At 47.9% G+C, this 26,726-nt stretch overlaps 1 protein-coding gene across 1 annotated transcript in view; it reads left to right on the top strand.

The window, feature by feature from the left end:
- Positions 1 to 25,983, top strand: part of KCND3 (potassium voltage-gated channel subfamily D member 3) — a 223,338-nt gene extending 197,355 nt beyond the window's left edge. Inside the window, exons 3-8 of the mRNA XM_060086512.1 lie at positions 14,205 to 14,367; positions 21,329 to 21,430; positions 21,765 to 21,854; positions 23,329 to 23,385; positions 24,577 to 24,824; positions 25,554 to 25,983. Of these exons, the coding sequence (XP_059942495.1) occupies positions 14,205 to 14,367; positions 21,329 to 21,430; positions 21,765 to 21,854; positions 23,329 to 23,385; positions 24,577 to 24,824; positions 25,554 to 25,755 (862 nt within the window). The 3' untranslated portion in view covers positions 25,756 to 25,983. The remainder of the gene's footprint in view (positions 1 to 14,204; positions 14,368 to 21,328; positions 21,431 to 21,764; positions 21,855 to 23,328; positions 23,386 to 24,576; positions 24,825 to 25,553) is intronic.
- Positions 25,984 to 26,726: the final 743 nt, after the last annotated feature.

Raw genomic sequence — 26,726 nt, 5'->3', positions numbered from 1 at the left:
TGAGGTTAGAGGTAATAGTTAAGTGTCTTGGGGACCCAGGAATTTAGTCCTGGTACAGGTTCAAGGGGAAACCTGCCTAAAGAATGATGACTGAATTTAGTCCACCACGCCTAAAAAGTACCTTTGAACAGCCCACCGTGTGTCCGTTATGGCAGGAGTGCTGCAGTAACACAGAAGTAAAACCCTATCTTCAAGATGGTGATGTTAGGTTTGTGAGGCACCTACTATGTGCCCAGCACTGTGCCAGGCCTGCTGTCATGGAGTTTCCCATCTAATGAGTAGAAAGATGTGCAGTTCAGATAAGGCTTAATGGGAGAGAGAGAATGTCTTCTGGCCCTTAGAGGGTGGGGATGGGTGAGGAGGGGAAGGGAGAACACACAAGATGAGGGAGGGTGGCACTAGACAGTACAGGGTGGAGGGGAGGAGGGCCAGAAAAGACTTGGGAAGGACAGTTGGAATAGACTGGATTTAGCCGATGGGCCGTGGAGGGCAGAGCGCTGTTGATGACTAGGGATGCCTGGTGACCGTATATAGGGTCAAGCGGCCAAATCACTCAGCACCTCAATCTGTCCTGGCCTGGGGCTAGGATTCCTCTCAGCACTAGGTCCTTGCTTCTTGCCCACTCCTTCCCCTGCCACCATGCCAGCCGGAGCTACAGGAGAAAGAAACAGAAGTGTGCTGGCAGAGACAAGACTGGACCTTCAGAGAAGGTCTGCACAACCACAAACACTGCACAAGAATTTGTCTGCTTTACCGCCAGCCCACCCCAGCTTCTGCGTTCTAGTGCTCCATCACCTCCGTGGACTTTGACCTCAATGCTCATGCCCTTTGGGAGTGCCATCTGGTGTCCGACCTGGCCACAACCCCACCTCTGCTGTGCACTTTGTGGCCCTTCCCCCTTCCTCCCGAGGTCAGACCGACTTTCTGCCATAAAGGCCCACCCTGGTGCCAACCAAAGCTTCTTGTGCTAAGGGTCCCCTCTGTAGGGGAGACAGCTCATCCCTTCCTGAGAAACGCTTGCCAGCCCAGGGTGGCAGAAGGCTGAGAAGCCGCCCCGGGGAGAAGGGCTGTTTGATGGCCATGTGGAGAAAGAGAAGCAGATGGTGCAGGCCTGCAGGACAGGGTCTCTGAGGGAGCACCGTGGTTTGACAACACGCATGTGCTACTCTTTCTTGCCAACCTCTGCTCCCAAGGGTGCAGAGGGGGTAAACAGGGATAAGTCTCTGGGGCGCTGAGACCGCGGAGAATGGATGAGCAAGGCCTAATTTCCAGAAGAGCGTGCCCGTCAAGACTGGGGCTAGTACTTGGACTGTGCCAAGGTGACTCCCGGCCCACGGGCGCCCTGAGTCAGGTCACGGGCCCCCTCCAGGTCTGAAGAGGCTCGTCCCCAGAGCTGGGTCCAGTCAGGGCAGGGTGGTCCCTCGACTTCTTCCTTCCAAAGGATAAATGTCCTTGCAGAACACGCTTGGAGCAAGCCCACTTAGAGAGCAGGGAACCACTGACTGGGTATTTAGGAAATGCCACCAGAAACAACCAAATTCCGATTTTCATTTGAATATTTTCCCATTGACAGGAGACCAATAGTGAACGTGATTACATCTCCTTCCCGGGTTTTTATACGAAGGTGGCTGGCACCAGTCCTGTCTAGTTATAACATTGGTTTGCTGTCTGCTTAGCCTCTGTATTTTCATCCGTGTTAGTGTCTCTTTCCCGGGAGCTGTGTGAGCTAAAGGGATTGTGTCTTTACAGGAATCAAGCTTCACTCAGCACCATGATGTGACTACGGCGATCACCTCTTTTGGTGACATGGCTGCTGCAGGCCGCTCCTTGGTCTTTCCTGTCCTCCTACTAGTCATGATAGGAATAGACTCAGCTAGGAGGACTATTTGGACCAAGTGACAACATGAGGGTGCTTAAGGATTAGGTAGAGGAAGACGAGGTCTACTCCAGAAGCTGAACTCGTTAGGGATAACCAGTCGGTTTAAGGCATTATGTTCAGTCATAGTTAATTTTAGCATTTCACTTTTTCAGTTCTGGAAGCTCCATTTGATTCTTTTTCATATCTGCTTGGTGGTTCCTGATACTGGTCTATTGTAGTTCATCTTTGTGATTCCATCCTTTATTTTGAAAAAAAAATTATTTCCATATGGAACTCTTCTGCATCTAACAATTCCAGTATCTGAAGTTCTTTGGTTGGGGCGGGGGGAGTCTAAATCTACTGTTTGTTTTTTTTCTGTTGACTCTCACTCATGGTTCCTTGCTTCCTTGTGATTTTTTTAAGCAAACTCACATTTCCATGATTTTAATCTGTAGGAATCCTGAAGGCCCCAGTTAAAGGTGTTTTCCTCCGGACAGGATTTAAATCGGGTTTGCCCATAAGCTAGGTAGTACTACCATCTTGGGAGCACTTCAGCCCATGTGCTGGGCCTGGCTTCAGTGGAAAACTCTGAGAAAGTTCCTTTTTGCCATTGGGCCAAGGTTCAGTTTCCCAGTGACGGGTCCCAGGTCACCGGGCTGCCGTTGGCACATGCCCTCAGAGCAACAGTGTCCCTCCCTCTGCTTACTGCACCCTCCTCCCAGCTGTGATTTTCCCTTGTGGTTTGTTCCTTTTTAATAGGGGTAAATTACATCTCTCCTACTTCACGTGAACTCACGTGAATGCCTCAAAAAGTGTATTTTATTCAGGATTTAGATGTTTTGCAGCCAAAGGGCTCCCTGATGGTCTGATCCGCTGGGGTCAGCAGTTCCACTGCTAATCTGTTCATAGTTCATCCACTCATTCAGCAAATACCCTGAGTGCCTACCATGTGCCAGGCATGGTTCCAGGTACGGAGGGTACAGCCTCCGCCCTCCTGGAGCCTGCAGTCTGATCCCAGGAGTCAGTCCCGGAGGCCCCTACAGTCCATGGAACACATACCAGAGTTGCTGCTTTCTCTCTTATTCACTCTGAGTGTTGAGTCCCTATTGTGCACATTGCAACATGGCAGGCTCCGGGGATGCAGAGATAGAGAGCCCTGTGCTCTGATGACACTTTTGCCCGTGGCAAAAACAGCCATTTCGAGAGGTACAGCAAAGGCATAAAGGCGTAAGGGGTCTGATGGAGATGGAAAGACACAGGAACGAGTGCAACTCGAGAGCCTGACGGAGGTGACATTTGAACAGCATCTGGAAAGACGGGTAGCTGTTGCCTGGGAAAGAGAAAGAGTTCCCAGGAGAGAGAAGAGCCTGGTTAAAGGCTTGAAGTCAAGAAGGAACCTGATGCCTCTGGGAGCAGAGAGAAGTTCAGTGTGCAGAGTGTAGACAGCAGGAGCAAGGGAGAGTGGGAGCTTGGCTGAGATGTACACAGGGTTTGCCCCATCCTCCAAGCCTGAGTCCCCCCCCCCGACCCCGGGGTCCCTCCCTTCCCTTCACCCTCACACGGAGTCAGTTACCAAGTCCCCCAGGTTCTGCTTCCTAAATGATCCGTGTCTATCTCCTCCGTCCCACCCCCACTGCCATTGCCTTGGTTCCAGCATCATTATTTCCTGCCTGGACTGGTGCAGTAGCCTCTTAACTGGTTTCCGTTCATCCCCATCCAACCCATCCTCCACTCTGCCTCAGTTTGCTCTTTCAAAGATCATCTTACTTTAGGAGAAAGTTCAGATTCCTCAGATTCACCCAGGAGAAAGTTCATGTGACCACCTCTCCAGCCTAACTTCCTCATCTTCCTCCAGCCAGTAATTCCTTATAGTAGGCAAGCCCTACTGCTTTACGGTTCAGGAAACTGGCCTGTGCCACTGCCTCTGGGAAGTCCTCTGACCACCCTCCAGCTTGATTTAGAGGTCCCTCCTTAGTGCTCACACAGGACCCTGTATACAACCTTCCTGTAGTGTAAGGACACTGAACCATCATCATGATTTGCTTGTCTATCTTCCCTATGAGATCATAAGCTCCTTAAGGGCAAGGGACATGTCTATCTGGCTTTGTATCCCGAGCACCTAGCAGAGTGACAGACACAAGGCAGACACCCAGCAGGGGTTTGATGAATCAATCAATCCAGAGGGATGGGATAGAAGCTGTGGGCCCATGCAGGTTGGTGTGTGTGGAGTACACACGATGGGCAGGGCATTCCTCCAGTGATCAGGCCGGCTCTCAACTGATTTATGACCTTGGGCTCTCAGTCTCCTCATAGGTGCAGTGACTGGTCTGAATCTGTTGCTGCCACCATTTTCTGGCTCTGACATTCTGTGCGTCTGAAGATCTGTGACCTCTGGAGAGAGGATGGTTGAGAGCAGTGGTCCTCAAAGTGTGGTCCCAGATCACCAGCATCAGTGTCACTTAGGAACTTGGTTAGAATGCTGATTCTCAGGTCTTTTCCAGACCTACACAATCAGAAGTCTGAGGTTGGGGCCTAGCCGTCTATGTTTTAACAAGCCTTCCACGCAATTCTGATGCACACTAAAGTTTGAGAAGGCTGGATTAGAAGAACAGCTTTGTCACCCAGCACAATCGCTATTGAGGTGGCAAAATAAGGAGGTTATCGCCACAGACTCCCAGTGGCCAAGAGCCTGCAGCTGTGACTGGCTGTGCCCCTGAGGGCAGGCCAACCACAGCAAAGTCCTGGAGAGGTCACACATGCCCCCTTGCCCAGGATTCTTTGCCGGCAGAACCCAGAACTCCTCCCTTAGCAGCTGAGAGCTTCCCAGCATGGTGTCTGGGCTCACACCACTTTGAAAGTGTCTCCATTTTCTTGAAGCTGTTTTCCCCTGTGGACTAGCCAAGTCCTCTGGCTCGTCTCTCTCCTCCTGCAGTAGGGCATAGTAAGAAAGAGGATGCTCTGCAGTCATAAAAGCCCAATTTGGAATACTGGCTTGGATTGGCTGATGATCCTGAGCATGTTAACTTCTCGGAACTTCGGTTTCCTCATCTCATAAAGGGGGCTAATTATACCTCATAAGGTTGTTATGAAGATTGAATGGCACATATTGATGCTAAGTAAAAATAAACTATTACTGAACTGTCACTGTGATTGTTAATAAATTCCCCTGCTCTGAGCCTCAGCTCTCCTCTCTGGGTCCACCCCCCAAGGTCTTCAGAGGAACCTCAAGGTTCCAAAATGCCAACCCATCCTTTTGGCTTGCTGCTGGGACTTGCTTTGCAGGGGAGCCCAGGAGAGTGCCTAGCTGTAGGGTGGTGATCAGAGATGTGGTGGTTTTATTTCGGGGGAGGAGGGACGCGCTGTAGGAAGGAAGAGTAATAGAGGGCTTTCATTTCATTTCCCAAGTCCCCCTCCTCGAGAATCAGCAGTGCAGGGGTGTGGTTAGGCGGCTGCCCTAGGTCCAGACACCTCTGAAGTGCCCCCTTGCTCTTTAACCAGACTGCTGCCCGCCATGTTGGCTCCTCGGGGACCATGGCTTTGGGCTGTCATAACTAGTAGTGTGTGTAGGGGCTTTGAAATCTGAGAGGCTTGATCCATGTCCCGGTTCTGCAGTGGGCTAGCCAAGTGACTTAATTACTCTGTGCCTCAGTTTCCTCACCTGTAAAATGAAGGTAATCATTGCATCTATTGCTTAGGGTTGCTGGGAGGAACAAATGAGATCATGTATTTGCAGTACCTGACATGATTTAAGAGCTCAAAAAAAAAAAAAAAAAAGATTACAGCAGTGCTGCTCTGTAAGAGGGGATTTGGACATGAAAAGGGGCTGACCAGATGTTCCTCACGGGGTGAACTTATCAGCCAGGCTGGTGTCTTTTGTGTCCTCCGGGGGGGGTCTACCATTGTCCTTTGCCCCCGGACAAGGAGGCAGCCCCAGGGCTCTGAGTACTGGAACTGCTGTGGTGCCTAGGCTGCCCTAACTCCCCTCCTCACCCTGACCCCAGCCACGAGGACAGCTTTCAGCCTCATCTGCATCTCCAACACCGGAGGTTCTAGGAGCAAAGGCGGAAGCCAAGTTCAGGGGCATCTCAGTGGAGAAGGTGGGTATAGAAGTGGGTGTAGCAGCGAGGCGGAGACCTCCTTCCTGCAGAAACTCATCGAGGACGTGCCTCCGTGTCAGAGCTCCCAGCAGCTGGACCCCGAATGGGCGGTGGCCGGGCCTCCAGTAAAGAATGCACTCCCCACGAGCTGGGCAGCCTTACCCCTACCTGAGAGGAAGACAGAATCAGACGGGGGAGCTTGGCTTGCACTTATCTCTCAGCCCCTGGAGGAGGGAATGAAGGCAGCAATTAATTGTACAAGGCCGGTGGTTTGTGAAGCTTAAGTTCAGATAAAAAGTTTAATTATCCCTAAGCCCTAATACAAATTAATTAGCCTTCCATATTAGGAGGGTGAGCTTCCCTGCTCTTGCCATAGCCCAGACTTCACTGCGGGTTACCGAGGATGTGCTGGGAGAGAAGCAGGGAGCCCCTGAGCCCCACCCAGTCAGGAGCAGACAGCTGGCTCCACGCTGGCCCCAGCTAAGGGCTGCGTGTGAGTCCTAGGTCTGGGCTGAGCACCACAACTCCCTTATACGTGGCATGTCACCTTCAGGAGAGGTTTTCTTGTCCCTTACGTTTCTCCACCCTCAGAGCCAGGATGGGAGGTGGGGGAGGGGAGTCCTTATTTGCCTGAAACCAGGAAGACAGAAAGGAAATAAGGCTATGGCTTAAAAAATTTTTTTTCTAGGCCACGACATTTTCTGTATTTTTTTTTCCTCACCCCTTTCCTTCCTCAAAATTCCACGGAGAAAATAGGCCATAGAGGCCACGAGGACTTAGAGAATCACTGTCACCTCCAGCACCTCAGTGTTCCTGCCCAAGTGGGCCCAGGAGGGGCCATGGGACAAAGGGCACTGCCCATCACAGTCACTACAATCCTAACAGCTGCTGTCTAATGAGCGTTTACTGTGTAACGGGAATTTAGTCTTTGCAAAAACATTACGAAAAGGTATGTTTTCTTCATTAACTCACACATTCGACCAACATTTATTGAAGTGATTTGAGCAAGGGAATGATGTGCTTGGATTTGCACTCTAAGACTATGGTTCTTTGTGAATTAAAGGGAAACAAAAGTGCAAGTGACGTGTCTGGTTAAGGGGCTTTTGCAGAAGTCCAGTCGAGAAATGACAGTGGCCTGGGCCTAGGATTTTTTTTTTTTTTTTTTTTTTTTTTTTGTGGTACGCAGGCCTCTCACTGTTGTGGCCTCTCCCGTTGCGGAGCACAGGCTCCGGACGCACAGGCTCAGCGGCCATGGCTCACGGGCCCAGCCGCTCCGCGGCATGTGGGATCCTCCCTCACCGGGGCACGAACCCGTGTCCCCTGCATTGGCAGGCGGACTCTCAAGCACTGCGCCACCAGGGAAGCCTCTGGGCCTAGGATTTATTTAATAAACATTTATAATAAGTTCTTAATATGTGCCAGAATTGAGCCTTTGACAAATGGTAACTCATCTTATCCCTCACAACATCTCTGTGATGTAGGTACTATTATTTTATCAGTCCCAGGAAACTGAGGACAAAGAAGTAACTTGCATAAGAGTCACGCAGCTAACAAGTGGTAGAGCCAGGACTTGCCCCGGATAGTCTGCTGCCCAGAGTGCACACTCTTAACCGCTATGCTGTACTGCCACCACTGAGCGGGCAGAGATGCTGAGAAGGGGGTGAGCGCCAGCTGACTCCTCTGAGCCCTCTCCCATGACCACCCACTCCCCTGGAGAAGCAGGATGTGACGGACAGAACAGGACAATGGAAACAGACTGACCTGGGTTTTAACCCATTCAGTTCTGCCTCTTACTACTTGAGGACCTTGAACAAGTCACTGTCCTCTCAGGACCGGGCTCCTCAGCCCTACTTGACAGGGCTTTTGTGAGACCCAGTGATGCCAAAGTTCCTAGCACAGTCTCCAGTACATTGTTCCCTTTCATCCTTCCATTCTCCATCCCCTCTTCTTAGGCCAAACGATCCTGTCCCTTTGATCGTTTCCCCTATGAGAGGATTTCCAGACAATTCACCCTCCCACCCTCCCTTCTCTGGACATGACCCAGTTAATCATATCCTATACAATATGTAGTGCCCAGAACTCCACACAGCGGCCTAGAAGTGGTCTGCACCAAGGAGCACAGTCTGAACACCCACTCCCCTTTTCTGGGCAATGTACTCCTATCAGTCCAGCCTAAGGCGGCGTTAGGTCTTTAGCAGCTGCGTTACACTGGTGGCTATGTTAAACTTAATTCCCCCCAGTGATTTTTAACTTGGATAGCTTTTAAGCTGGTCTCTCTCATCAGCCACACAAGGCATTGATTATTTGAATCAAAATGCCGGTGTTGTCATCTATCTTTGTTAAAACTAATCTGGTTGATTTCACCCACGATTACAACCTATTAAAAATCCTTTTGACTTCGAAAGACATCAATTCATAGTAGTGCTGTCATTTAGAAATTTGAAGAGCTTGATTAAAAATAATCAGTCCTAGCCTCATCATCACCAGTATCATCACCATCATCACCATCATTATCGTCATTGTCATTGTCATAGGAACCAAATGGAAGAAGGTTAAACAAAGGCAGTAATTTGTTAGTATGCAGAGTCAAAAGAAGGCTTGCACAACCAAGCCACAGGAAAGTCAAAAGTAAAGCTGGTCATCAGTAAGAATTAGGACAGGAACTCGAACCTCCATCAGATTTCCCTTTTCACCTCTCATCTCTTTCTACTGTCAGCCTGCTCCCTTTCTAACTACAATCTGGCTTTTCCCCATGGCAGAAAGCATGGCTGCCAACAGCTCCAGAGCTTTATTAGTTGCAGTTTCCACTTCTGTGAAAGAGATTGGGATTTCCCTGGTGGCGCAGTGGTTAAGAATCCACCTGCCAATGCAGGCAACGTGGGTTCAAACCCTGGTCCGGGAAGATCTCACATGCCACGGAGTAACTAAGCCCGTGCACCACAACTTCTGAGCCTGCATTCTAGAGCCCGTGAGCAAAAACTACTGAGCTCGTGTGCCACAAATACGGAAGCCTGCATGCCTAGAGCCCGTGCTCTGCAACAAGAGAAGCCACCACAATGAGAAGCCTGCGCACCACAATGAAGAGTAGCCCCCGCTCGCCACAAATAGAGAAAGCCTGCACCCAGCAATGAAGACCCAATGCAGCCAATAAATAAATTAAATAAATAAATAAATGTTTTAAAAAAAGAAAGAAAGAAAGAGATTGATCTGATCTCAAGGGTAAAAATCCAGGGGAGGAGAAAAAAATTGACCAACATCATTAGCCAGCAGTGTAAATGCAAATCAAACCCACAATGAGAAATTCAAGATAGAGTTAACATATGATCCTGCAATTCCACTCTTGGGCATATATCTGGAGAAAACTCTAATTCAAAAAGATACATGCACTCCAGTCACTATTCACAACAGCCAAGACATGGAAGCAACCTAAATGTCCATTGACAGATGAATGGGTAAAGAAGATGTGGTATATATATACAATGGAATATTACTCAGCCATAAAAATGAATGAAATAATGCCATTTGCAGCAACACAGATGGACCTAGAAATTATCATATTAAGTGAAGTAAGACAAAGACAAATATCATATGATGTCACTTATATGTAGAATCTAAAAAAAATGATACAAAAGAACTTATTAACAAAACAGAAATAGACTCACAGACATAGAAAACAAACTTATGATTACCAAAGGGGATAGTGGACGTGGGAGGGAGAGAGACAATTTAGGGATTTGGGATTAGATCCATGCTACTATATATAAAATAGATAAACAACAAGGGCCTACTATATAGCACAGGGAACTATATTCAATATCTTGTAATAACCTTTAAGGGAAAAGAATCTGAAAAAGAATATACATATTATATATAATATATATTATATATATAACTGAATCACTTTGCTGTACACCTGAAATTAACACAACATTCTAAATTAACTATACTTCAGTTTTTAAAAATGTGTTAAAAAAAACAATACAATGAGATACCATGTCACACCCACTAGGACAGCTAGGATCAAAAGACAAACGAGACATGGAGAAATTGGAACCCTAATTTATAGCTAGTGGGATTGTAAAGTGACACAGCCACTTTAGAAGACAGTTCACCACATGAGTCCCAGAGAAATGAAAACATATATCCCCACCAAAACTTGTACACAAATTTTCATAGCAGAGTTTATTCATAATAGCCAAAAAGTAGAAACAATCCAAATGTCTCTCAACTGATGAATGAGTAAACAAAATGTGGTCTATCCATACGATGAGATATTAGTCAGCCGTAAGAAAGGAATGAAGTACTGATACATGCTACAACATGGGCGAACCTTGAACCCTTAGCACATTATGCTAAGTGAAAGAAGTCAGGTGCAAGAGGCCACATACTGTATGATTCCATTTATATTAAATGTCCAAAAGAAGGAAATCCATAGAGACAGAAAGTAGATTAGTGGTTGCCTAGGGCTGAAGGGTGAGGTGTACAATGGTCACTGACTGCTGATGGGTGCTAGGTTTCTACTGGGGGTGATGACAATGCTCTAAAATTAGACTCCGGTGATGGTAACACAACTTTGTAAATACACTAAAAAACCATTGAATTGTACGATTTAAGTGGATGAATTTTATGGTATTTAAAGTGTATCTCCATAAAGCTGTTTAAAAATGAATCCAGAAAAGAACTCATTGACCCAGCTTGAGTCAGATGCCTATTCTGAATTTACTATCTGTGGCCAGTGGGAGCAGAGGCATCAGGGAAGGCTTGTAAGAATATGGCAGCTCCTCTGAGACCCAGCGCCTCTGGACAGAGTTTATGTCGTAATGGGGAGGGGAGGGGTTCAGTTCCTAGGAGGGGGTAGGTTATTAGCAGACAAAACAATCGATGCCTACCACACTGGCTATTTTTATAGAGAATTTACATTTACCCAGATACAGCATCAAGTGGTGCTTCTGAATTATCTCATTAATTATCACAACAACCTTGTAAGTTAGGTTTGTAAAACCCATTTATATTGGTAGAGGCTCAGGTTACATAACTTCCCTAAGGACACTTAACTATTTAGTAAGTAACGTTGGGCTCGGGTTCAACCCAGATCTGATTCCTCTCTCAATCATTAGGCCACACTGCCTCCTTCTGGCCTTACATGAGTTGTTAAAAAAAATTCTGGAATGCACCACTGGAGACCTAACTTTAGAGCCCTCTTTATTTCGTTTGCTCATTTACTCTTTCATTGAAGGAGACTCTTCTAACATGAAAACCAGAAACTTCCTTTGCTGTCCTGGGACCATTGTTGTTTATCTTTGAGAAGGGCCGGAAGACTCGAGATGGCTGCTCAGCCCCTGTCAGCCACACTGCTGTCCCCTCCACATTCCTCCAGCTTGTCCAGGATACAGAGAACGGGGGCAAGAACACACCTTGCTGCAACGATGATGCAGTAGGTCTGTAGCGGTCTCCTGATCCACCAGCCAGTTAACCCTCTCCAAACAGGAAATAAGGGTCATCTGGCAAGATGTGTGTTTAGTGAACCAGTGCAGCTTATTTTCCAAGTGTTCTCACGCTGTCTGCTTAACAATCCACTCTCAAATTCTGCCCGCAGCTGGATGGCAGAATTGATGGAAGCCAAGCCTGCTGGTCTGTGGTTCCTCAGACCTCCTTTCCTTTTCTTTAAATATATTGATACAGCAGTGTTCCATCTCTAGTCTCCTGGTATTTCTCTGCTGTATCATGATTTCTCAGCCATCATGGGAAGTGGTTCTATAACGCCATCTGCACATTCCTCCTGTCTCCTGGGGTAGGATCCAGGTGGGCCTGTGATGGGAATCCACTGAAGACAGCTGGCCACTCACCTGCTCTCCCCTCCCCTACCTTAAGCTCTGGATCTTTGTTTTTCCACATTTGTCCTGGCCTTCCCAAGATAAAGCATGTTCTTCTCGGTGGAGAAGGCAGAGAGCGTATGGGAGCTGCGTTGTTCAGCTTTCTCACTGTCATCTGTTTCCAGCAGACCATCTGCCTAGCAGTAGGCACAGCTTTCCTTCCAGTGGATGAAACAACATTCCTGCTGTCCTTAGCATTTTTCACCACCTCAGTCACTGAAATGTAGCCTTCCTGACGCTATTCTTACATACTCCTGCCACGCTTTGTTTTCACCCATGGTCATGTACCCAATGTCCACCTTTCAATCATGTCATCTGAAAACCCCAGCTAACATGATTCACTTCCAGGGCAGCCCCCTTTTCTTCATCACTGGGATGATTTGAACTTGGCAACAGCTTCTCGGCAACAGAGATCATGGTTTTCAGACTGTCTAGGTAAAAGTAATAGTATTTATTGTTTGTAGAGCTGTATACGTCACAATAGGATTATGACCTAGGTTACTCTTATCTTCATTTTCGAGACAAAGAAACTGAGGCCTAAAGGTCACACAGTTATTTTAAGGTGGAGCTGGGTGAGTCTTGAACCCATATTGTCCAACTTCGGAAGCCACATTCTTGACCATTTCATCGGAAGCCACTCCTGAGCATCATGGCAGAGAAGGCAAACCTAGCACCAAAGTTCCCAGAAGGAGCTCTTGCAGGCCTTACTGTCAGTGGCGTGACTGAGACAGCTTGAGCCAGAACAAAGGGCCTGGACACAAGGAGAAGGAAGATGGTCCTCAAAGCAGGAGCCAACTTCATAGGGTGTTGAGAGGCTTAAATGAGATCATTCATCCACTTGCCAAGTATGTGTCAATCACTGCACATCCTCCACAAAGCCCTTAGTGTTAGGAGGTGAGGACTTCATAGTTCTGAAATGGCTCCCCCATCCCTTTCCACAGCCTCTCCGGACCCCAGGACACCTGGGTCCCTCAGGACAAGTGACTTGGAGCCTGACAATTTCAGTAGCAACACCCTAAGCCAGTTTCTGCTCCAGACACCCAGAGGGCACAGAGGCAGGGAGATGGTGTTTCTGGCTTTGGCCAAAGGAGTCATCACAGCTCTTTTCTTAACTTGGCCTTTAAATTATCTCAATAAAGAAGAGGCTAAACACTTAACCACTGTGGAGCATATCTTATTGATTGGAGGAGAGAGGCTCTGGCTTGCTTGCCTGGGGCAGCCGGCACTGTCCCAAAGTGGCTTCACGGCTTAAGGGGCTGCGATTTGGAGCTCATGGTCCCCTCTAAGACAGCGTGGCTAGTAGAAAAGAGATGAGAGCAAGAGGAGTGTGTTTTACTCCCAGGCGTACTCAAACGTGGACAACCCACTTCATGCCTCTGAGCCTCAGTTCCTGCATCTGTACAATGGGGATCGGGTTCCAAGCTCACAGGGTTCATGGAGCTTATGTGAGGCAAATGTGTAAAAGTGTTTTGGAAATTATAAATCTCCACATGAATAGAAGGCGGTTTATTATTCATCGTTTTTGTTATCAAAAATGAAATTGTGGGGCTTCCCTGGTGGTGCAGTGGTTGAGAGTCCGCCTGCCGATGCAGGGGACACGGGTTCGTGCCCCGGTCCGGGAAGATCCCACATGCCGCGGAGCGGCTGGGCCCGTGAGCCATGGCCGCTGAGCCTGCATGTCTGGAGCCTGTGCTCCGCAATGGGAGAGGCCACAGCAGTGAGAGGCCCGCGTACCGAAAAAAAAAAAAAAAAAATTGTGCTCTTCTTCTGCTTCACAATCATCCATGGCTCCTCTTTGCACTTGGATGAAACCCACGCTCCTCGTCGTGGCCCACTAGACCCCGCATGGTCTGGACCCCACCTGCCGCCTCAGTTTCCTCTTGTAGAACCCGCCACCCACCCTGCGAGCCAGCCCTGCTAGCCCTTTCAATGTTCCTGGAACAGGTTGAGCCCTTCCTACCTCAGGGCCTCCGTCCTTTCTGTTCCTGCTGCCTGGCACACTCTTCCCCAAGGCTGTTGCCTGGCTGGATTCTTACCTTCAGATCTTAGCTTAAATGTTACCTCCTCAGAGAGGCCTTTCCTGACCACACTCCCCCAACCTGGCACAGCACCCATCTCTGTTCTCTTCATAGAAATAGCCAGAAGTCACAATGTTTTTATATATTCACTTTACGGTCTTCCCCTGGTAGGATGTTAGCTCCGTGAACATAAGGATCTTGTCTATTTTGTTCACTCCCGGGTCGTATCACAGTACCTGGCACACAGTAGGCACTCTAAACAATTGTTGAATGAAGAAGTGAATGATTGGCAGGGAAGCCTGACTTGTTTCCCAAATGGCCCTTCTTCCTTACACCCACTTCTCTTTCTGTCTCTCAGATATGGAGATATGGTGCCCAAGACGATTGCAGGGAAAATCTTCGGCTCCATCTGTTCCCTGAGCGGTGTCCTCGTCATTGCCCTGCCGGTCCCTGTGATCGTTTCCAACTTCAGCCGGATTTACCACCAGAATCAGAGAGCTGATAAACGCAGGGCACAAAAGGTAAGCCTCAGACCCGGGAAGGGGGCAGGCAGCACCAGAGAGGGTGTTCTTGGCCTTGTGTCGCTGTCACAAGGAGCTCCTGGGAGAATCACTGCGCAGATGGCCTCTGGCTTTGGAAGGTAAAGCAGCGCCAGGTGCCTTCCTACCTACCAGTAACCTGCATTCCAGCCACAGACAGCTGCACGAGGCAGCAAACCCTCAATTATCCACAAGCTGGTGTTCCCCCTTTCAGAAGATATTCTGTGCAGTTTCCTTGGGCCCTGGCTCCTCTTCCAAGATCTCAGCCATCAACTCTGGGTAGTGCCCGGACTCTTCCCTTTCCCAGCCAAGAGCTTACTGGGGAACATAATTGCTTTTCAGTACTCTGTAATAGCCTATACAAAACAAAGTGACAAAAATAAATTTGCTAAAAAGAAAAATGAATACTCTGAAAGGAGGACATTCTGAGGCCATTGAGTTCAGGGACAAATGGCACAGCGGGCTTTAGTCACCTCATGGTATCGTAGGATAAGGCACGGAACTGCAATTGACGGTCAGGAGATTAACCATGGGTCCTGGAAAATTTTCAGTGATGTCCAGTGAACACGGCTTAGGAAGGCAGGGCAGGGTGAGTGCCCTCTCACCACAGGATGACGAAAGATGTCTGAAGACTTTGGTGCCAAAACAGAAGCCTCCTTTCATAACTGGCCGCCACCTTCTACCCAGAATACCTCACCTTATCAGCCAAATGTCATTTCTCTGCATTTTTAGGGCATCTGGCTGGTGAAGGTTCTTGGACCCAGGGGGCAGCTTTCTTCTTCTTTTTTTTTTTTTTTAAGTATTCAGCTTTTTTTTTTGAATTTTTGAATTTTATTTATTTTTTATACAGTAGGTTCTTATTAATCATCAATTTTATACACATCAGTGTATACATGTCAATCCCAATCTGCCAATTCTTCACACCACCACACCCACCCCCAGCCGCTTTCCCCCCTTGGTGTCCATACGTTTGTTCTTTACGTCTGTGTCTCAATTTCTGCCCTGTAAACTGGTTCATCTGTACCATTTTTCTAGGTTCCACATATATGCATTAATATACGGTATTTGTTTTTCTCTTTCTGACTTACTTCACTCTGTATGACAGTCTCTAGATCCATCCACGTCTCAACAAATGACCCAGTTTCGTTCCTTTTTATGGCTGAGTAATATTCCATTGTATATATGTACCACATCTTCTTTATCCATTCATCTGTCAATGAGCATTTAGGTTACTTCCATGACCTGGCTATTGTAAATAGAGCTGCAATGAACATTGGGGTGCATGTGTATTTTTGAATTATGCTTTTCTCTGGGTATATGCCCAGCAGTGGGATTGCTGGATCATATGGTAATTTTATTTTTAGTTTTTTAAGGAACCTCCATACTGTTCTCCATACTGGCTGTATCAATTTACATCCCCACCAACAGTGGAAGAGGGTTCCCTTTTCTCCACACCCTCTCCAGCATTTGTTGTTTGTAGATTTTCTGATGATGCCCATTCTAACTGCTGTGAGGTGATACCTCATTGTAGTTTTGATTTGCATTTCTCCAATAATTAGTGATGTTGAGCAGCTTTTCATGTGCTACTTGGCCAAGATAGAAGTCTTATCTCTTTCCCCGTTCAAGTCAGCTGGCAAATGTGAACAATATCTAAATTCATTATGCTGTCCTAAAGAAAGGGGCAGAGAGAAACTGGGATCTCCTTTCCAAATCAAGGAGCCTAAAACCCTGAAGGGTCAGGGGTCCTATAGCAACCTCAACCTCCCCCTCCCCCCGCCCCCCAGCACTGGGCAAGGGCTGACACAGGGTTTGTTTTTGTTTTTTTGCTTTTAAATCTTTATTGGAGTATAATTGCTTTACGATGGTGTATTAGTTTCTGCTGTATAACAAAGTGAATCAGCTATACATATACATATATCCCCATATCCCCTCCCTCTTGCATCTCTCTCCCACCCTCCCTATCCTACCCCTCCAGGTGGACACAAGGCACCGAGCTGATCTCCTCCCTGTGCTATGCGGTTGCTTCCCACTAGCTATCTATTTTACATTTGGCAGTATATATATGTCCATGCCACTCTCTCACTTCATCCCAGCTTACCCTTCCCCCTCCCCGTGTCCTCAAGTCCATTCTCTACGTCTGCATCTTTATTCCTGTCCTGCCCCTAGGCTCTTCAGAACCTTTTTTTTTAGATTCCATATATATATATGTGTGTTAGCATACGGTATTTGTTTTTCTCTTTCTGACTTACTTCACTCTGGAGAGGGTGTGGAGAAAAGGGAACCCTCTTGCACTGTGGGTGGGAATGTAAATTGATACAGCCACTATGGAGAACAGTATGGAGGCTCCTTAAAAAACTAAAAATAGAACTACCATATGACCCAGCAATCCCACTACTGGGCATATACCCGGAGAAAACCATAATTCAAAAAGAGTCATTTAGCCTGGAGGGGTGGGATAGGGAGGGTGGGAGGGAGACGCAAAAGGGAGGGGATATGGGAACATATGTATATGTATAACTGATTAAATTTGTTATAAAGCAAAAAATTAAAAAAAAATAAAAATAAAGAGTCATTTACCACAATATTCATTGCAGCTCTATTTACAATAGCCATGACATGACACAGGGTTTTTGAAGAGCAGTGAGGATCCAAGGTGTCCTCAGCTCACACACTAGCCCACAACACCCCCACTCAAACTGTGCTTCAGCCACTCCTGCGCTCCCTTCCTCTCCGGGCTCACACCCTTACCTACTTCTTAGAGCATCGCATCTGCTGGCGTTTTGCCTCCACAAAGAATACGACAGGGACCATTTCTCTGCAGAACTTTACAAAGTTCATCCTGTGTGATTAAGATCCAGAAGGAATCAGCTTAGGCTTCTTCCTCCCTCTAGCCCCTCAGGATGATACTCCCTCCCTTCTGCCTCCTTTCCCACCCTCCTCCCTCTCCCTCTTTGCTCTCCCTTGAAAACAGAGTAAATATTTGCAGTGTTCTCACTTCCCCTGGATACTGTCTCTCCCCACAGTAGGCTCAGCTCTGCCTCTTTCACCTTAGGCTTCCTGTGAGAGGAAAAGAAAAAGAGCACAAGAATACTGCCTGCTTCCAGCACTGGGTCTGTCACAGCGAGGCAAGGAAGGCAGGTTGGGGAACTTAGTGGGGAATGGAGAGATGGCACAGGAAGGGGGTTAGGGGAGCTGATGACTGTTCTCAGCCCAGACCACATACTCAGGAGCTGTGAAGGTAAGCTCCAGCCCATGTGCCTCAGGTGGAAAGGAAAGGCTCCAAAAGTTGTCATCCTTTCCCATCGTGACTGATTTGCTTGGGATTATTACTGAAATAATTCCACGACTCTTTGCTGCAGAGACAGGGTTTTCTAAGCCAAGTGAACTGGAGATCAAGTAAGGAGGTCTAGCAGTGGACAGAGAGAGGGGAACATTTTTAATGGAAACTTTAATTGGAATAATTGTAGATTCACATGTAGTTATAAAATTTCATATCCAACGTATGGACATTGCTGCAATCCACCAATCTTATTCAGACTTCCCCAGTTTTACTTGTACCCGTGTGTGTGTGTGTGTGTGTGTGTGTGTGTGTGTGTGTGAAGTTTTATACAGTTTTCTCACCTATGCAGTTTCACATCCCCCATCTCAGTCAAGGTACTGCACAATTCCAACACCGTAAGTGTCCCTCCCACTATATCTTTTATAACCACACCCCCCTCACTCTACGTCTACCCCCTCTCTAACCTCTGGCAACTATTTATCTGTCCTCCCTTTATAAAACGTTTTCATTTTTTTAAATAGTATATGAATGGGCTTATACAGTAGGCAACCTTTGTAGATTGGCTTTTTTCATTTCGTGTAATTCCTGGAGATTCATCTAAGTCGTGTGTATCAATAGTCCATTCCTTTTCCTTGCTGAGCAGTATTCTCTGGTATGGATGCATCCCAGTTATGGTCAACAGTTTGCCTGTTGAGGGACATCAGGTTATTATAAATAAAGTTGCTGTTAACAGCCATGTGCAGGTTTTTGTGTGAACATAAGTTTTCATTTCTCTGAGATAATGCCTAAGAGTGCAATTGCCCATGTTCTCTTTTGGCTTTTCCATTTCTCCCTCTTTTTCCTTCTCCTGCCTCTCCCAGGGTAGAGATGTCAATACTCATGGTCCAAGGGCACCTGCCAGCCAGATAGCTAGGAAGTGCTTCATCGTGAAACGCTTCTCGGGGCTGACAGAATTCTTGAGCTTATTAGCCTGAACTTGGAACTGTGCCCAGGGTGGCGGAATCCTCCATCCAAACCTCTCCTCCAGCCCTGCAATGTCTACAGCTGTTGAAAATGCAACTTCCTGGGCTTTGCTAATCAAGTTGAAAACTTGTCTGAATGGAGTTGAAATTCAGGGAAAGAGGAGAGGGGTGTTATGGAAGCAGCACTGGGAGGTTGGAAGACCTGAGCTGAAATCTTGCCCTGGACAAGTCACTTCCTCTCACATCCTCCATTTCCTTGTCTTTAAAATAGCCTAAAAAATAAAATAAAATAAAATAAAATAAAATAGCCTAGATGATCCCTACATTCTTCGAACTCTTACACTGTACTCATGTTCATGGAAGAGAAGGAGGCTGACCAGTCTACACAAGGACTGAGCCCATCACAACGGCTTTATTAACATGGATTTCTGACCGACCATGTGGGCTCATCTTCCTTCCTAGGCCATCACAAGCCTTGCTTGAGCAAATACTCAGTGCGAAGCTCTGTGCTAGGTGCTGAAGATAAAAATATGCATAAGTCACAGGCTCTGGCCCTCAGGGGCTCAAAGTCAAGCCAAAAGTCCTCACCAAATTACATATGCTGGTTATGGTTCTATAAATACATTGCAAACCTCTTTATCCTGTGTGGGCAATGATTAAACGATATAGTGCATTTGTTATGACAATCTGGTGCTTTAATAGTGCCCAGGGTAAGATGAGATTAAAAGGAGTGCCACAAAGGAGAGCAGGAGAATCTTTCATCTCCAGAAAGTAATGAAGACAGACCCCAGATACAAGAATGGTCTGGCTGTAAGTGGTGCAATCAAATTATATAAGGCTAAAATGAGCTTGACAAAACTGGATTTCCATATGCAGCTCTCAACACCAAGTACTCACCCAAAGCAATAATAGCCACATCCTCAAATGATGAAGAACTTGCGTGAATGTAGACATTGACCTGAGCGGAGGGCTGGAGCAGGATCCCCAGGAAGGAGAACTGTCCTGTACCTGGAATGCATGTTCTTTGCTCAGAGAGAAGAGGAATGGTAGGGCTACTTACCATCCTTTCTCTCCCTGCTTCCTATTTTTATTCTCCGACTAGAGGAGAGTTCTTCCTCAGTTTTACAGGCAGATCTTCTAGGCTCAAGTGCTGACCTCTTTGCCATATTTAAAAACCAGAGGAGGTCGTTGAATTGTCCCTGCAAGGACACAGTGGTCACAGGGGGACTTCCCAGGGAACAATAGCTATCGTGTGTTCTTTGTGCTTCTGTTGACAGCCTAAATCCAAGTCCCTGGCCTCCTTGTAGCAGATGAGCCAGCCCAGTAGGACACTTGGAGGGGACACTTCTCCATGCTGGGGAGAAGGTCACAAGAAATTTAAATTGCCACAATTTTCCAAGGACTCCTCTGTTCAGAGTCCATGCAAAAGTTAAATGTGGATTTTCCCAGAGGCAGAAGGAAGGACCCCTCTGCCCCGGAATAGGTTTGTGAGGCCTAGTGTGCTCTTCTTCCTGCAGCTGGGTCTAGATCCACAAGAGCCCAAACATGCAGCTGCAATTTTTTTTAAACCAGCAGGAAGCCCTCTACCCGTCCCTTCTCCCTCCCTCCCAGAGCCTCTTTCCTCTTAGGCCTCACACTGTGGCTGTGCCGCTGTCATGGTGACACTGATTATGGTTATTAGGAAGGAGAAGAGAAGTCAGCCTGTGCAGTGTGTCCGGCCTCTCCCACTGCCTCTGCAAGCAAGAGAGATGAGCTTGCGTGGTTGAGGTACCATTCGACCCTCGCACAGGATACTGCCGAAGGCTTCCAAGGATGGAGCTGGGAGATTCTCAGTCGCCGCAGCTAAAGCCAGGGTGGTGTATGGAAATGTGCTCCGTCCTCTCCTCTCTCACACCCACATTGGGCCCCTTGTCACACACACGCGCACCTACACTTGTTCCCACAGACATGCACCGCAAAATATACATGTATAGACACATCCCAAAGACAGACATGCAATTGTAAATTCTTCTATTGATTTACAAGTTATCAAGCACTGGGGATATATCAGTGAACAAAACAAAAACCGCTGCCCTCAAGGAGTTTACATTCCTGTGGGGAAAGAGACAGTGGCAAGATAACTATGTAAAACATATACCACCTTAGTACTGAATGCTGAGGAAAGTATAGAAAGAGGGGAAGGGGTTGAGGGGCACATATACACACTCCTTGCTTTGCTTATAATTAACTGGTATTTGGGCACCTGCTGTATGCAGGGAATTGCACTGGACCCTAGGAGAGAATCAGGAGAGCTATAACATGGGCTCCTTTAAAGAACTTGCAGTCTGAGATGAGAAATACCCCAATGCATTCAGTAGAATGGATAAAGGTCATGAAAGGTGAGTAAGGAGGCAGGAATTTGATGAGTGATATTTCCCTGGCCAGGATCACACCCAGGCTGGAGAGACAAGTGGAAACCCCTAGGCACTCTGACCATGACCATGCTCACTCTGCACAGGGGGGTCACAGTCTCTCTGACCCAGTCCCAGGTCTATAAACAGAGATCTCTGCAGCGGGGAAGAAGCAGCTTCCTCCCCCTTCATCAGACATCACCTGGGACCCCAACCTTGCTGGGACAGCCCACTGTAGCTGGCTTGGCCAGGCTCACTGTCTTTTTCTCTCTCAGTCTCCCTCACTCTTTTATTCTCTCTGCCAATCACAGAAGGCCCGCCTTGCCAGGATCCGTGTGGCCAAAACAGGGAGCTCCAATGCCTACCTGCACAGCAAGCGCAACGGACTCCTCAATGAGGCATTGGAGCTGATGGTAGGTGCCTGAGGGACTTGGGGTGGGGAGATGGAGGGGAGGACGGGCTTGCTTTTTCTTCCTGGGGGCATCAGCACTCCCACCCCAAAGCCCTAAAGTTTCCCCAGGTAGCAGCCACCCTCCACATACGTCTTCCATAGGGTTCTCATCATCACCCCTAAACCCCCTTTAGCTCAAGGGCTCCCAGCCAAAGGCTAGCATGGTCTAGGGTGACCCTAAAATTTGGTTCATCCAGATTTTTCCAGTCCCCCCCCCCCTACTGTGGAGAGTTGAAGGAGATGGAGAGAAGGAGAGTCAGCAGCTTTATACTCAGCCTCTCCTCTTTTCCTCCTAGGGCGCCCCGGAAGAGGAGCACATGGGCAAGACCACCTCACTCATCGAGAGCCAGCACCACCACCTGCTGCACTGCCTGGAGAAAACCACTGTGAGTCCCAGCCCAGTGCCACCTCCCTTCTCATCCCTGACCCCTGACCCTTTTCTGAGGTCAGAACTTACAGAGTGAGAACTCTGTCCTCACGTCCTCACCCCAGGCTTCAGAAGTCAAAGTTTTTCCCCTTAGACCCAAAGAGTAGCCGATGAGGTCTCTATCAGCCCTCAGGAGGAAGACCCCAAGGAGTGGGGCAAAGTCACCAGGGTCAGGAGGCCCGCAGCACAGAGGAGGCCATTCCCCCAGTCTTTCCACACACACCCTACATCCGTCCTCACAGCCCATGTCTTAGTTACTGAGGCCTAAGGGCTCTACCTATTAGTTTCTCAGTTCTGATGGGCATCCCTCTTCAGAGCTAGGGCTGAATTTATACTAGATTACTACAGGACAGCAGAGAAGAATGTCAGTTTTTGTCCTATCCCTGGGGCTAGGTTTTTGCAATCTGTGGGTCCCTTTTCTCCTTCCATTCCACTTGGAACAGGAGAGGGTGAATGAACGAGGCAGTGCATATATTTCTCTTGCCAGGGCTTTTACCAGTACCACCCCATCTCAGTCACCCTGCAATTCCCAGGGAATTCAGATTCTGAAAGGCTGATTGCTAAAATGAGTCACGGCTTAGGGTGCCCCAGCTGGAATGTGGAATGATGCTTGTGCCTCACCAACAGACTGAAAGGAAGGGCAGTGGGGTCAACCCTGGAGCCTTGGCAAAAAGTGTTAGGAATAGTAGGGAGGGAGGAGAAGTTAGGCTGGACAACCAAAGAGAGACAAAGAGAAACTCCTTCTTGTTCTTTTCTAGGACCTCCTTCCCCAAAAAGCTTATGGTCAGGGCTCAGCACACTAAGGAAGGAACTTTCTAATTCTCAGTGTTCCATATCCTGGCCTCCCAGATATGCGGGAAGTAGATGCTAGGTGAGTCTTAGTATGGACAGCTGTGGACACTGTGGATGGCAGCTGAACCCAGTGAGGGCTTCCAATGTGGGAAGGTACTCTGAAAACCCTAGTTTCCAGGACTTATCCAATGTTTCTTAGTGTCAAGAACCGTATAGGCGTATCTAGAATTTCTCTCAAAGACTCAGAGTTTGCCAAAGAAATAGGCCTGGACCCAACTGCCCTTTCCAAGTTGCATGTGCTGGGTGGAATGTGTAAGTTGAAAGGATATGGGTGAAAATATCTGGGTTTGAAGAGATGGAATGTTGGCATTGAAGGGGTGGAATGCTGAATTTGAAGGAAAGAATGTCGGATTGTGGGGATATTGGGATTAAAGAGATGGAATGCTGGATTTTAGGAATGTTGGACTCAAGGGGTGGAGTGTTGGGACAAAGGAGAAAGAATGCTGGGAGCAAGGGATGGAATGTCGGATTGGAAGGGTGGAATGCTGGGATTGAGAGATTGAATGTCAAAACTGAGCCTGGGAATGCTGGAATGTACAATCAATGGTGTTTTTATCTTCTGTTGGCATGTTGTCCTGTAGGGGTTGTCCTATCTTGTGGATGATCCCCTGTTATCTGTACGAACCTCCACCATCAAGGTATAACTTTTAAAAATTTCAATTGATGTTTTTATCTCTGATTCTTCTGAGTCTGTGGAGTCTCCTCTTCTTACCCCCTGGTCTGGTTCTCTGCATGTGCTGTTGATTCTTCTGGGCTTATCCTACCTCTGCTGTCACACCCAGTACCAGCTCAGGCTTCCAGTTTTTTTGTGCCTCTCTGATTCCCTTTTTGACCTCCCCAGGGCCTTGGAGGGGTGGTGGGACATGGCACCAATATTGGTATCTTGTGAGTGTCCATGTACCACGTGTCTGTGCCACCCGCCCAGCTCTATGGGAACTCCTGGTATTGGCTGTCAGGGCTGGTCTCTCTCTGAACTCTGTTCTCATGCTACTTCTCCTCAGACTTTCTCCTCACTCTGGCAGCCTTGGTCAGACCATTCATAGCATAAATGTTTAGTCACTTTGTCTAAACAGCCATATTTTAGTTATCCTGGGCTCCACTCCGCCCCATCCTGGTGGCCTCCATCAGGAGTCTGTTAGCATCCCCTTCCCATGCTTACACTTGACTTAGGGAATCCTGTGCCTTTAGGTATATTAAGGAGCCATACCCATAACCAGGTGGAAAAAAAACAGTAATCAAAAGCAATCATAACCCTGAGTGTGTGACCGCATTGGCCTTCAAGAGCAAAGCTCTCCCAATACTGTGAATAATCCATTGCCTTAAAAAACTTATGTCTCACACTTGCCCAGGATTCATAAGGATCTCACCCAGTAAATCCAGAAGAGACAACCCAGCATACCTACTACCCATAGTTAGTGACTCCTTACCTGCTGCTCCCTGCCCCCCCTCACCACCAGAAGATCCTGTCAAAGCCTGCAAAGTCAGTCAGGTCTTTGCTTCTAGCTCTGAGGATGCCACTAAATCCCTCCATGTCCTCCGTATCCCTTCAGCCAAAGCTGTAGATAAAGTGAAGTGTCACGTCATGATTTCACAACTGCAGTCTCCGTCCTCCAGTCTGCTGACCAGGGAAGGAATCTCCTCCTTCTTTCATTTGATGCCTGTGGGATATTCCCCATGTCCTGAATGCTTATCTGTGCTCCAGGCAGCTGGGAGCCCTTCTCCCAAGGCCCAGAACAGAGACAGGAAGCTATACAGGGTACGGGGGGCTCACCCCCCCTCCTCCTCCTCCTACCTCCTTCTCCTACCTCTTCTCCCTCTGCTTCCCACAGAACCACGAGTTTATAGACGAACAGATGTTTGAGCAGAACTGCATGGAGAGTTCAATGCAGAACTACCCATCCACACGGAGTCCCTCACTGTCCAGCCACCCGGGCCTCACGACCACCTGCTGCTCCCGTCGTAGTAAGAAAACCACACACCTGCCCAATTCCAACCTGCCGGCCACCCGCCTGCGCAGCATGCAAGAGCTCAGCACGATCCACATCCAGGGCAGCGAGCAGCCCTCCCTCACTACCAGGTGGGTGGCTCCCATCTCCATCACTCCCTAAGGCTTGAGACGCTCCCTTCACAGAGTGAAAGGCTCTCAGCATTAGGAGACCCCTGGGGGTCCTCAGCCTTCCCTCCTCCTTATCTAATGCATGAGTCCCTCACCTCACCTTCCTCCCCCCACCTTCCTTCTCATCCTTGCAAGTTAACCCAAAGGCCCCTCATATGCTTTGGAGGATACTATAGCAGGTGTAGGCCCAATGTGGGGTTAGATACCAGAAAAAATAAGAACAACAACAACAAAAATCCATAGATGACCTACCCTACTGCAGAGAATGGACTGTTTTCTCAAGACAATAATTTTCACAATTGTGAAATTATACGAAATTTCGGCTTATCCCAGGCTGATTTTGAATCATAGACTGACTACTTATATGTAGGCCACTTTCCACTACCTCCAATGAGTGGCAAGGAATTCAGGGAAACCAAAATCAAATGCCACAAGTGATAGGAAAAAAATCCACTGGAGGGAAAAACGTATACTCTGAATTCCAAAGCCCAGTATACATGACTTTTGCAATTCGGGGTAGTTTAGGAATAATAATCAGAATGGATAATTACAGGCCGATTACCAAAAGCAGAGATGGAGGGACACCCAAATCACCTCCCAGTTACTGTGAGCTAGACAGGTAGAGGGTCAAGGAAACTTTGGGACACCAGCAAGACGAACAATCATCAACTCACTCTTTTTTTATCCCAGTCGTTCCAGCCTTAATTTGAAAGCCGACGACGGACTGAGACCAAACTGCAAAACATCCCAGATCACCACAGCCATCATCAGCATTCCTACTCCCCCAGCGCTAACCCCAGAGGGGGAAGGTCGGCCACCCCCTGCCAGCCCAGGCTCCAACACGAACATTCCTGCCATAGCCAGCAATGTTGTCAAGGTCTCCGCCTTGTAAAACCACTGGACAGAGGGCCAGTGCGAGTAGTGGGAGTGAAGGGGGCTGGCATGTTGGTGGGTGGCCACTGTGACCACTCCCTCCCCCTCCCCCACTATTTCTGCCCACCCTGTTGCACCCCCAACACTGAAACCTGTGCCTGGAAGGAGAAAGAGGCAGCAAAGGGGCACCTGAGGTTCACTGCTGCTAGCGTGGACATAGCCCTGTGCCACTGCATTGCACAGGGGCCAGAGGAAAGGGAGGGTGGGGCGGGTAGGGATGGGACTGTGCGAGTACAAGCTGCGAGCCAGGACAGGGCCCGGAGGGGGGAGCCTCAGACCAAATAACCATTGTTTCTGGAGACCCCAGTGAGGAAAATACAAGACCAAGAGCAGCACAGAGGCCGAGTTGTCACATGCAAAACAGGAAGAAAATATAACACTGTGTATTTAAGCACCTTTTTCAAGGCTCTTAATGGATAATATTTATTCATGGGAAAAGGTGGAAAACAAAAACACCAACGGAGTTTTGTGAAATGTTTTTCTCCATGGACCCAATACCTTTGAACCAAAACAATGCATTTTGTGAGGGTTTTTTTTTTTTTTTTTCTCCTTTTATAGCAAAAGCTTTTAGGCTAAGAAGTCAGTTACTGCTGAGTTCTCTCTCCGTTCCCCCAGGTAGGTGAGGTCGACTGAGCCTGGGCCCCACTGCCCAGCTGACCTGCACAGAGCTGCCACGTGACCACACAGCAACACTCACCCTCTGTCTGCCCGTCTCCTTTGTCTCTGTACCTCTCTGCTTCACCCCCTGGCTGTTTTTCTCTGTGTCCAGCCGTCTGTCTTCACATGGACCCCAGTGATCCTGAGACATGTTAGTAAAGGCTTCTCCACTGCCAAGCACCTGCAGACTCGTGCCAAGGACGTGAATGCAGTGGTGGAAGAGAAAAGAATAAAGCAAAAATGGGCGTTTAGGGATGCGGGAAGTCCACCTTA

This window comes from Mesoplodon densirostris, chromosome 2 (genome assembly GCF_025265405.1).
Source record: "Mesoplodon densirostris isolate mMesDen1 chromosome 2, mMesDen1 primary haplotype, whole genome shotgun sequence".
Lineage (NCBI taxonomy): Eukaryota > Metazoa > Chordata > Mammalia > Artiodactyla > Ziphiidae > Mesoplodon > Mesoplodon densirostris.
Note: the sequence above shows the minus strand (reverse complement) of the source record. Positions and strands in the feature narration are given on the sequence as shown.